General features: G+C 40.1%; 1 protein-coding gene across 1 annotated transcript; it reads left to right on the top strand.

Moving 5' to 3' along the window:
• Positions 1-225: 225 nt before the first annotated feature.
• On the top strand, positions 226-11384 carry SNAPC1 (small nuclear RNA activating complex polypeptide 1). The gene is made up of 10 exons (XM_027674196.1): positions 226-427; positions 1088-1247; positions 2281-2421; positions 2695-2799; positions 3692-3850; positions 4294-4368; positions 5041-5103; positions 6014-6143; positions 6799-6879; positions 8736-11384. The coding sequence occupies exons 1-10, from the start codon at positions 300-302 to the stop codon at positions 8768-8770; spliced, it is 1077 nt and encodes a 358-aa protein (XP_027529997.1). The 5' UTR covers positions 226-299; the 3' UTR covers positions 8771-11384.
• The last annotated feature ends 685 nt before the right edge of the window (positions 11385-12069 follow it).

Genomic DNA, 12069 nt, shown 5'->3' with positions numbered 1-12069 from the left:
GGCAGAGGCCGGGGCAGGGGGAGAGAGCGCCCAGCACCGACGGGACTCGCCCCACACGGGGCGCGGGGACCGGAGCGCGGAGGGTCAGGGCAGCCCCACTTGCCCCAGCCCCGCTCCCTCCCGGAGCAGCCCCGGCGGCTCCTCCCGCTACTTCCCGGCTCCTCCCGGCACGGGCGGTGCGCAGGCGCAGCGCAGGCGCTGCGGGGATGTTGTGGAGCGGATGTGTGGGAGTGGTGCGGAGCGGCGGGATCGGCGCCATGGGATGAGCGCGGCGGGGTGAGCGCGGTGCCGGCGGCGGGATGAGCGCCGTGCCGGGGCTGCAGGCGGACTGCGAGGAGCTGCTCGGCGCCTTCCAGCAGGCCGACACTGTCCGCTTCGAGCGCTTCGCCGAGCTGTGGCGGGAGCGCCGCTTCCACACCGTGTTCTAGTGAGTGATGCCGTCCCCCTGCATCTCCCCTGCATCCCCCGCATCCCCCCGTCCCCTCGTCCCCTCCCAAAGCCCGCAGCCCCTCCGCTGCTGGGCTTCCCCCGCCGTAAAGGGAGGTATGGGCGAGCCGTGTACCCCTTTAGGCCTACCTATCTCTGGGAGAGGTTTGCCTGCCTGGGGTCTGAGTGAATGGCAGGGGTGCATCGGTCCCTGTGTAATACTGAAAAACAATTATTAGTTCAGTCTATTTCGTGCATTAGCAATGTGTGTGATGTGAGAGCTGACTCCTCCGGGAGCTTGATGCAATTCTCGTGAGATTTAAAAACGTGACTGCAGGACATTACATTTTTCGCTTTGAGCATAATTTAATACAGCGAATTTAATATGTGAAAGCTTAAGGTCTGGCTGTCCTTGAAGGCTCCCCAGAACTTGGGCCCTATGACCATATGCCCATGTTGTGATCTTGGGGATGTCCTGTGCAGGGCCAGGAGTTGGACTCGATGATCCTTATGGGTCCCTCTCAACTCAGAACATTCAATGATTCTATACAATTAAAATACCTAAGGCTTGTTTCTGCATTATGGATTTTGTAAAGCCTGCAGTTTTTTATTTACTTGCTTTAACATACTGCTTTTTTTTTTGTTTGTTCGTTTGCTTTAGTGGCAGAATGAGAGCCTTGGAGAGGAACAAGCTCACAAAGAAGACTTTAGAACTGGCCCAGCAGTACTTCTTGCCCCCATATGCCTTCCAGATCCGAGTGGGTGCTCTGTACCTTTTGTATGGGCTCTATAATACCCAGCTTTGTCAGCCAAAACAAAAGGTAATTGTTCTTGAGGTTTTATTCTCAGCAGATACCAGATGTAAGATGTGTGGTATACTGTCATCATAAATGGTTAGGGCATTTCCTCTCATTTTCTTAAAATAAAAGTACTTCAAACCAGATGGTCCCATCGGAAAAGGTAGGGACAGACAATGTGCTCATCAGCTGTAGGGTGAGCTACATTATAGCCTCAGTTAGTCTTTAGAATTCCAACGGAATGAGTAGTGGCTGAATTATTTCCAGTTCCCATTAACCAGAAGTGAAATTCATAAATAGGTTGGGAGGGTGCATGCCTGAATGATCTGCCTCCTGGCTGCCTTTAGGATCGGAGACCAGTATCTAAAGGGGTTGGAAACTCGGTGCAAGGAGAAGTGGTTTACTTGGGAACTGTGTGATGTGTGTTGTGTGCATATGCACAGGGGAGTCTAAATTCTTTAAATAACAAACTGCATTTGGAGTAGTCTACAATGATGCCATGATGTCTCATATCTTGACTTCAGAGAAATTACTGCCTTTTATAGAAACGAATTTAGGCAATTTTAAAGCCACTGCTTATAGAGCAACTGTAAGAGAGTACACGAGTTATCAAGGAAGTTAACTTGGGTAGAGAGAAGATGAGGTGGCAGAGTAGATGTGACAGGAGAGAAAGGAAAAAATAAAGGAATGATACTTTTATGAGCATTTCAGTGGCAGCACATCCTGGTACAAGTAGTTTCCCGATCACTCGTGAATGGAGTCTCCTTCTTGCAGACTATTTCACACACTTCAGAATGTGAAGAATTAATGTTTTCAAATGTCAGAAAGGACTTGTGTTCCACGTCACTGTCAAAGAAAGCTGTAGTGAGAAGATTTAACCCAACAGTATAATGAGCTCATTTGCATAAAATGTTGATAGTAATAACTAAAGTTATAGGATCCTTCTGTAGTTCTGTGGTCATGTGACATGCTACACCCTACACATCCAAGTATTGTCTGTAGTAGAACGTGATCACAGTAGCCAGCTGAATTAATTTTTGTTTGTTGAAATATGCAGATCAGAATTGCACTCAAGGACTGGCCTGAAATCCAGAAATTTCAGCAGGATCTGATAGACTCCCAGCATTATGATGCAGCATATATCTTCAGGAAACTGCGACTTGCCAGAGCATTCCATTTCACAGCAATGCCAAAGCTAGTGAGTTACTACATTAAAGACTTACATTTTTAAATAAAATAACCTTATTTTTCAGTGGCTAACAGTTCAACAGCACTTAAATTCTTGTCTAGGGAATATTTTGTGAGAAGTGCTGACTCTGAGCACTGTGACAGCAAAGCTCTGTGCTGTTGCTGTTGAGATGGTTTTATGCCTTTCAGCATCTCCTGACTGTTGGATATGCAGTAGGAATTCTCAAGAGGAGGTGCCATTTTAAGTTTGCTTTTGGGTTACGAACATTGTCTCTTGCTTTAGCTGAACTACAGAACTAAGAAGAAGATTGAGGAAAATGAATTTAAAGAAGAGTTTAAGGACCCAAGTAACAGAGTAAACAGCCTCATCACTAATGATGTATTGGAGGTACGGTAACTTTTAAACTACAGATTAACCACGGGGGGTTGTTTTGTTTTTCTTCTTCTGCTGTCCAAGAGCTGTAACTTCTCTAATCAGCACAGTCTTGTCCTTTTTAAGTCTCTTATGGAATGCAGACTAGGGTAATAGCCTGTAATTTTACTGAACACTCAGAAACGTGGCATTTAGTTTGGCAGAATTGTGGTACCTTTTTTCAATACTGAAATATGCTCTGATGTTTTGTGGATTTGCCTTGGTAAGGTGTAGAAGGGGAAGGGTGTAAATGGTTAATTGTCACTTAAAGAAAAATGGAAAATGGGGGGGAAGCATGTTTGGTTTGATATGTCTGCAGGTTGCAGTTGGAGACTTGATACTTGTGGTAATATGAATTTACTTATCCGGCAAGTTCACAGGCTTCTCTGACCTTTATTTCTCCTTTTCAAAACTTGGGTTTGTTTAATATATAATACATTTTATTAAAAATGCAGTAATTCAGGCCAGGTATAGGTTCTTGTGTTGCTGGTAAATGTGGATCATCGGCAAGGTTGAATACAGTGTAACAAAAATCTGTGAAGTAAAATGCTTCCTCCGAAGAGATGAAAATAAACCATCATATCAGAATGAAACCTCTGTGAATACTGATCCTGAGTAACCTTCTTAGTTTAAATAATGCAAAATACTCTTTCTTCTTTTGCTTATTTGATGGGTCAGTGCTAGGTAGCAGGATTGCTTGGCTCCCTAAAACTCAACTGATCTAAACAGAATCTGTTTCTGTCACTCCTCCTGGTTCAATTAGAATGGTTTGTGTAGCCCTGGTTTTGTACGTTGAGGACTAATATTGCCTTATTGCTGGAATAATTTTTTTTTCTTGAAAAGACTCTTTTTTTAAAATTTATTTTAGGAACTGATGAATATTCATGACCACTATCAGAAAATGAAGTGTGCCATTTCAGCTGACAAATCCCAGCCAGACAAGGCCCTGAGCTTGATAAAAGATGACTTTGTAGTCACTCTTAAAGACATAACCTTGGAACATCAGGAATGGCAGCAGAACAGAATGGTGGGTGATATCAACCATTGTGCTGTGGCAACTTAGCAGATTGTGTGAACATGTCAGAACTGGCTTTCTTGGTGTGATTACCTCTGAGCTTGTAAATCTCAGACTGAAGTAGATGGAACTTAACACTGGAGACGTTGGAATGTGTAAAACCTGAGGCAGAGGTATGGTGTGGAGGAAAGGACTTGTACGTGGTGCTGCCTCTGTGGTACCATAACCATTGCTGAGAGGGAATCCCTGAAGGTGTGACTCTTGGGCAGTATTAGACTGACCTCATGAAATACCTCTGTAACACTTCTTCTTGGATTAAAGAAAGGCCACAGTGTAAGATCGATGAAGAAAACATGCATGCGTGTAAATAATTATTTTGGTTTTTACAGTTCTTGTATTTTAGCTGTCTTGTATATGACAGATGTTTAAAGAAAAATGCTTTTCTTTTCACCCAGAAATTATTCCTAAATGCTAAAGAAACTGATGAAACAGAAAATCAAAAGAAAGATGAGACTTTGCTGCAATCAGAGGTAAGAAAGTTCAACTAGTTTGCTGTGTTGTACAGGCTGAATCTGTTCATTTTTTGACTTCAGATCACAGGATAGGCAGCGTAGGTCAAGGCTTAATAGTGTCATAGTAAGTTCTAAGGACAGCTGGTGGGGCTGGTTGGTTTTTCTTGTTTGCTTGTTTGGTTTTGATTTTAAATCACAATGTTTTCTGATGAACTGTGAGCATTTATTGCTACCATAGCTCTTAAATGCTCATAATAAACAGTCTCTCTCAAGTAAGGAAGGAAAAGAGCTGTATTTTCTAGGCCAAACTCCTTAATGCTTCCTCCTGGAATTTCAACTAAATTTGCAATATTCATTTTTTTAATGCTACAAAATTGTCTCATGTTGTACTTGTCTGCTTATTTCAACTTTGAATTTGATTAAGATGTTAAGTTTCAAATTTGATTTTCTCCTCCTGGGCTTTGTAACAGTGAAGGCAACAAAAATTATGCTCTGCCTTTTGAATGGAATTTGAACTTTTTTTTTTCTTTAAGTAACAGTTTGGCAGCATTCTAATTATGTAGAACTAATTCTAGAGTTACAGCTGTAGTGAGATATTGCTCAAGTGATCGTCTGATATGATATTGCATTTCAGTACTGCCATAAGAGAATAAGAACATTTTTGGTGACTGGACTCTTGTTTCTTTGCAGGGTTCTGAAAGAGCAAGTGCCCTGGCCAGAATCAAATACAGGTCTTACTCTGCAGTTCCTGAGGTAGGTATAAAATTCGATGATAGGGATGTATTTATTTTTATAGAACAGTTTTAAGTACCACTTTAATGTAAATGCTGGGTCAGAAAGGAATGAGTTAAAATTGCACTCTGTAATTCAACCTTTGAATGTTCTAGTTTTCCTGACACATTGGGGAAACTTGAGGCTCTTATTATTCTTGTTAGGTTTATGGAAAAGTGCAGATAAGGCCTGTGCTTGGGGGATTTTCATTTACAAGATATCTTTTAATGTCTGTGGACTGTTTAAGTAGATGGAATTTTAAGGAGATGGAATAAAAGTACTTGCATTTTTAATTGCTCAGATTCCTTGGATCTTAGATACTGGAATCTCAGAAGGTGCTTGTGAAAATGGAACTTGGGAGTTTAAAGTCAGTTGCAAGTTCTTGGAAACACTGTTTGAATAACCGCTACTTTAAAATAAATTGTCGATTTGGCATTTTTTAGCAGGCCTAGGAGAAACACTGCAACTTCTTCTGTTTGTTAAAATCTGATATTGAAAAATGTGTTATTAAATGAAACAGAGCTCTGGATTGAATAGCAGTCCAGACTTTAATGAATATGCAGTAAATTATGATGGTAAGGAGGCTTTACGGTGCAGCAGTGACCTAGTGTAGTTTGGTAGTAACAGAGGATGGTTTGGGAATTAATGAATGTTTCATTATCTGCATTTTAAGTTATACACCCATTAAATCAAAAAAGGGCCTTGCCCTGTTAAAACTGAAGAACAACAACTAGTGAGAATCCTCCCTCCCTCTCTCTCTCCCCTTCTGTCCCTTCTCCACCTTTACATGGAAGTCGGTGCTTTGGTCCTTGCTGGTTTTTAAGTGACATACAGCAATATCTGGCTGTAGAAGTTCAGCTTTCTTTGTGTCATTCATATGTTTGGGTTCTAGGCTTCCAAATCCAGAAGGCATCGTCAAGTGAGGTTAGAATCTTCTGAATCGGGGAAGTCTCCGAGCCGAAGTAGAAAAACCAGTAGGAGATCACAGCCAGCAAGGAGAAGAGATTCTCCAGAAGTCAGAGGTATTTCTCCATTGCATCCATGAACCTAGAGAGACTGCAAAATTTTGTCCATTGTTTTGCTAGCAGAGGCAGCTGTGGGTCAGTGGAACACATGGGAAATTACTTTTCCTGAGGGAATCATCTTTCTGATATCCAGCTTTTAAAATTATAGAAGTTGCTTTGCCATCTAAGATTTTTGTTTACTTGTTATTTGCTAAGTGGAACAAAGCAGCGAAATAGTTTTGAATTATCTTTATTTTGAAGACAGGAATCTAATTTCAAAGTTCCAAACTCTGTTTTCTGACTTACTTCTGCTAGAAAAAAAGTTATTGACAAAATTAACCCCTCTTCAGAGATGAACATTAGGCAATGTTGCCTTTGCTCGACATAAAAAGGGTAGATGAAGTGTTGAGGAGGAATAAGGGCACTTTGAATTATCACACTGGACTGAGTTGGTGATTAATTTGTTTTAAATTGGTAGTGTTAATCACTTGTTATTGGAGATTTCTTTAGTGAGCCGTTCTGAAGGTACTGTGAAATATAGGTTTCTCTACAGCATCTGACTAGGATGTGAAGAGAGCAGCAAGTGGACAATCTTTCAACTGCTGGACCAGGGATGTAGAAGCAAAAAAAAAAAAAAGCTGACAAAAAGTTTTTCCTCAAAATCTGTCTGCAGGTGAAATGGAAGCAGCAAAGGAAACTGTTACTCGGCACATCGGGATGCCAGTAATCACAGAGGAGAACTCAGATGAAGAAGGTACAATTACTGGAATTGTGGCTTGTTTTTTAATAGCTCTCTGCTGTATTTTTCTGAAACTAAAGCTGATATTTCAGATCATGCCTTGTTGCCTTGAAAAAGCTAAGATTAGTTTTCAGCCTGTTAATCATCGTAAGAAAATTAACACTTTGATTTGAAGCTTTCTTAAGAGCACACCGTGGCAAAATACAGAGTCATGTTTTTCTGCACTATTTTGCTGTAGTGTGTTCAGAGTTAAAATTGGTCCAGTTAAAAGGAATCTCACTCTTCCATAATACAAGTCTGGCTTGGAGAGTTCCCTTCTGTAGGGAAAAGTGATTTTTTTTTTTTTTGGTCATTCACCCACTTACAGAAGATGCTTGTTCTAGTAGATGTGGGAGGTAAGATGAGGTAAGAATAGCCCTTGCTGCCTTCACTTTCATTGAGGGGACACAGAAGGTTCCCCTCTAGCCTTAGTTTCGGCTGGGCAGTGTTTCAGGGATTGAGTTCCAGTACACATGTACAGTAATAGCATCCTGTGCTGTACTGGAAGTTGTCTGACATCGTTGAGAGAGGATTCAGAACTGCAGTGGAGGAGTGGATGACTCAGGTTGCTGGAAATAATGTAATTTTAATTTGGAAGCAGTGATAAAGCAGATTGCTCAAAGCTGAGTTGCTCTACAGAAGCATCAAATTGAGATGTTGGATGATCTTGGACTGCTCTGCAACTCAGAAGCTTCAAGGTCTGTTCTCTGTTGCCTGAGGAGAACTTAAGCACCATGGCACAGGCACAGTACAAAGAAAATTGCATCCTCCTTATCCAGAGGTACCTTATTTAGCTGTGCTCAGGCAAGAGCCCAGGGAACTGCTTGGCTGCCGTGTCTCAAACACAGGAAATGTTCCTGGGAGAGGAGCTGGCCAGCTAAAGGCAAGATTTCCACTGGCAGTCCTAGCAACTCTAAGGCTGATGGGTCTTGCTTACACAGAGGAAGGCAGACCTGGTAGACTAGAGGTACTGGTTCTTAACCTGAAAGAGGAGGATTTAATTAGGTTGCTTAAAAAGGGGGAGTAAAGGGTTAAGTACAACTTCTGGAAAGCTTTAATGACATAGATGAGCGTGAGGAGTGTATTTTTTGAATTAATTTACTATCCAAAATTGTATGTAATGGAAGGATATTTCATACAAGCGAGCATAATAACTACTAAAATACATTTGTGGTGAGGTAGCATGTTTATATTTGCTCTTTTTAAATTCAAAAGAGCATCTTGTAGTGCTGAAGGGAGTTGACATTCTCTGATCACTTTTAGTTGTAGACTAATCACTTTTAGTTGTTGGAATTCATTCAATTTTAAATGATCAGATTGAAGACTTAGTGGTGCATTTAATATTGTACTTTATTTACTTTTCCTTCACTTGTCCCCTTGTTGTGGACAAAAAGTTTCTTTCTAAATCAGGGACATCCTGCGTTTCTCAGAATTTTCCAGTAAATTCTAAAGCATTAAAAATACCCATAAGCAGTCTCTTCAGATATTTTGTGCTTAATTTTTGTGAGTATTCCATCTGTCAAGTTCATAGCAAAATCTTAAAGGGGGTTCATGAGGAGCAGAGAGCTCTCAAGATTGAATAAGTTTTGAAGTACAGTATTCATCAATGAAATTTTAATTGATATTTTGAATGATAGTTTGCTGTAGAATCTAGAAAGATTTTTTTTTCATATTTAAAAAAACATTGGTAGAGGAATTGGGGGGGGATCTCAAGAGCTCATCTAATTAATTTCCATTGCTAGATAAAATTAATTCTATTTGAACAATTCACATGAGGGAAGACAGATTCAAAAGCTTCTCAAAAAAAAACCCCTCTCTCTAATTCATTTCAGAAGTATCTCTCCCCAAGAGGAAAAGAAGATGTTAGAGGATCCAGTTGGAGAAGCACTAATGTTGATTTTAATGACAAAATGTAAATGTCAGAGGTAACACGAAGTGCTTGTTTTGGATGCCTTTGAACATACAAGAAGTGTCCAGGACCAGAACTACAGATGATGCTGGAATACTGGTAGTGACTGGGATACTTTAGGTGTCTCATGGCACAGCACCTGGTGCCTTTATTCATCTGGTGAATGCTTCTTGTGCGAGACAAAGTAGCTGTGTCCTGTCTGAGGTGGAAAGAGAAGGTGGTGGCTTGTCATATTTAGCTTGTACATGTGAGTTGTCACTTGGAACTCGTGTTTATCTGCAGTGATGGTTTTAGCTGAGACTGTTAAAAGAACAGCTCACAAAACATTTGCCCATATAAGACAATGCTTGTAATCTTTTATCTCTGAACATAAAACTAAAGTTACTGACTGCTGATAATTAGTGCAATAAATTATTTTTCATGGTTTACTTGCTCCATTTTATAGTGTGTAACTTCACTGTTGATCACGGTTTGATCCCACACAAGTGGAAATGAACTTGGTGACAAGCCTTTTGTTGTACCCTGACTCCAGCAGATCATCTGGAATTGTTCTCTGTTTGAATGAAGAGATGTAAAGTGAGTTTATTGATTCTGCAGATGACCCGAAGATGTACAAGGGCAGGACTGGAATTCAAAATGATCTTTATGAATTGGAGGGGAGTGGGAGAAGTGGGTGTGGAAATAAACATGGACCTCAGTGCTGAGAACGGGCACAGGATGGGGAGATGATTGCTGGGCAACAGTATGGCAGAAAAAACAAACAAACAGAATCATCAGCTAGAGTATTTTCTGTAAACAATAAAAAGCAGTAAAATTTGTGTCACTCAGCCCTGAAAGGCTACAGCCTTAAATACCCCCATCTGACCACAACAATTCAAGAAGAATGTGGAATTTTTTCACCTCTTCTATCAAGAAAGGCCAGAGGAGTTGAGGTGTCTTTTTCTACAAGAAGAAACATAAAATAGAAATTTGAAAAAATTTGAATATAAAAGGAACCTAAGCTGAATGAATTAGTTTGCTAGTGTGACTCTCAAAGGCCAAAGGAATTGAAGTGCTGTTACCTAGAAGAAAAAACATTTAAATGGTTTTAAATGTAAATGGTTTTACTATAAAAGGGGTCCATATTAAATGCACTGGTGGGCAAGGAGGAATGGACCTAAATGACAAATAGGTTGAACACTGAAAAAGCTGTTAAGTAGCAGTGTTGCACTTGACCTTGTTAATGAGAAAAGAGGAAGTACTTTGTAATAAAGCCAAACCTTACTGTGTTGTAAACTGAACAATTGAATATTCAGTTGAATAACCAAAATCTTTACAGTCTAGTCCCAAAGTCATTATTAGTCCAGATCTAATTATTACAGGAAAAGAATACTTCTACACAGAGAAAAAAAATCCCTGTAGTGGTAATAATACAGTTAAATTTATCTTGCATGCATTTACATTCTACCCTTTTTTTCTGGTGTACTGTTCACTCTTCCACTGCTCTTCTGGTCTTAAGGTGGTTAGGCTCAGTCTGTGGATAGAACATGCCATAGATGTCATCTGCTTAAAAGGACCCCTCTGTAGTTATAAAAGGTTTTGGAGGTATCATTTCTGGAAAGTTTGAACAGTTTGGTTTTTACTTGGGTTTTCTGACTTATGCTTTTCTCTTACCAGCGCAAACCCACGGTCTCTGTGCATTTCTGCTCCTAATTTTTGGTGAGCAGGTTCAAGAGACATGAGGAGGTTCTCAAGAGAAACTTAGACTTTTTTTGGTCAGTTAGATCCTGTTGGTAATACTGCATTTGTCAGGTGTGTCAGTTCCAGCTGGTGCTTTGGGGGCGGGTGTGCGGACTGATGGACAGCAGTGTAAGTGTAACGAAGAAGGAGAGTTCTTTCTAGCAGATACTGGGACTACCACTTCAAATTTCTACTTTCTTAAAGAGTTTCTTCACTTAGGAAGTTGCTTAAGGATGAATTTTAGAGCACCAATCCTCTTCTGCTGTTTCTAGGCACAGAGGTTAAGTTGGGTCTTCCAGCTACATGGCATTGGGTTCATCCCTTGAATGGAAACTTGAAAGTGATTTCTCTTTTCTATTTCCCTCCAACTTGCAGCTGTCTTTTTCAAGGAAGCTAAAAATTAAACACAGCTACAAAAACTTACTTTTCACTTTCTTGACAGGCTCTTTTCAGCTGAATTATTTTTCCATGTGTTAGGCGTAAGTTTATTTTAACATATTTAAGGAATATTTGTAATACTGTTCCCTGCAGTGGCACTTTTTCATAACATAACCATCTTACTTGCCTCTCCTTATATCTTTGAACCATCCCAAGAGCTGAGCAAGGGGGTGGAATTTGTCAGAATTTTTAATATTCTGTGACATGAATCTTCCCTGCACACACCTCTGAAAATGATTTGCAGGTCTGCATTAAAAGCATGCAAAGGCTTGACTAGGCACAAAGATGAGTGCATTCAACTAGCAGTTATTTTAATATTGTAATAATGAAAACAAATGTTCTGTAATTTGTTTATAAAAGTGCACAGATGTAAAATGGAAGTTATGATTAAGAATAAACTTAAAACTGCTGACTATATGCATGGTTATGTTTCAAAACAGTAATCCTGAGAATTCAGAGGCAGCTGTGAGCAAAGTTTCATAATGCTGGTGTAATCTTTAAAAAAGAAAAAAGTAAAAAAAAATAAAAGAATCCCTTGCTGCACTTTGATGGGCAATTACAGGCTTTGAAAAACAGGAGAGGGACTTCCTAAAGTGCTTCATTGAAGCAAGCAGCTGTCATTAAAAGAAACACAACAGCAGGAATTCTGGACTTCCAAATAGTAGTATTAGACTTCTTAGTATCTACATTCTCTCCTGGTTGTAACCTCAGCTGCAACAGTAGTTAAAAGGCTGGAAGGAGACTTCATCTCTGTAACACCAGCCTAACTTCCAGTTGTGCTGATGGATAGGAGTCAGACAACATGACAGTGTGTATCTGGATGTTGTTACAGTTTTCATAAATTAAATATGTTTTGATTGAAGCTCCTCTGAGGTGGATACACAACTGACTGAAGAGCTACATTCATGCAATAGTAATCACCGTTTCTTTTAGCTTTCAAAGCTAAAAGATCTTCTAAGGGGAGGTTTGAGCCAGTGCTGTGCAGTGTTTACAAGTATAATGTGGGTGATGAAAAGCAGAATAAACTTAAAACACTTACAGGTGACATCAGTTTACAGAACCACAGAATCAATTAGGTTGAAAAAGACCTCTGAGGTCAT

Source organism: Neopelma chrysocephalum, unplaced genomic scaffold (assembly GCF_003984885.1).
Source record: "Neopelma chrysocephalum unplaced genomic scaffold, ASM398488v2 Primary Assembly neopelma1_24, whole genome shotgun sequence".
Classification (NCBI taxonomy): Eukaryota; Metazoa; Chordata; class Aves; order Passeriformes; family Pipridae; genus Neopelma; species Neopelma chrysocephalum.
The sequence above is the reverse complement of the archived record's forward strand: the minus strand, read 5'-3'. Positions and strand labels throughout refer to the sequence as shown.

Bases quoted from the DNA above. Each gene is read 5' to 3' on its own strand.
- SNAPC1 (XM_027674196.1), top strand. From the start codon at position 300: ATGAGCGCCGTGCCGGGGCTGCAGGCGGACTGCGAGGAGCTGCTCGGC. The intron at 2,800-3,691 runs GTACGGTAACTT...AATTTATTTTAG, and splicing joins TCACTAATGATGTATTGGAG to GAACTGATGAATATTCATGA. The intron at 3,851-4,293 runs GTGGGTGATATC...CTTTTCACCCAG, and splicing joins AATGGCAGCAGAACAGAATG to AAATTATTCCTAAATGCTAA.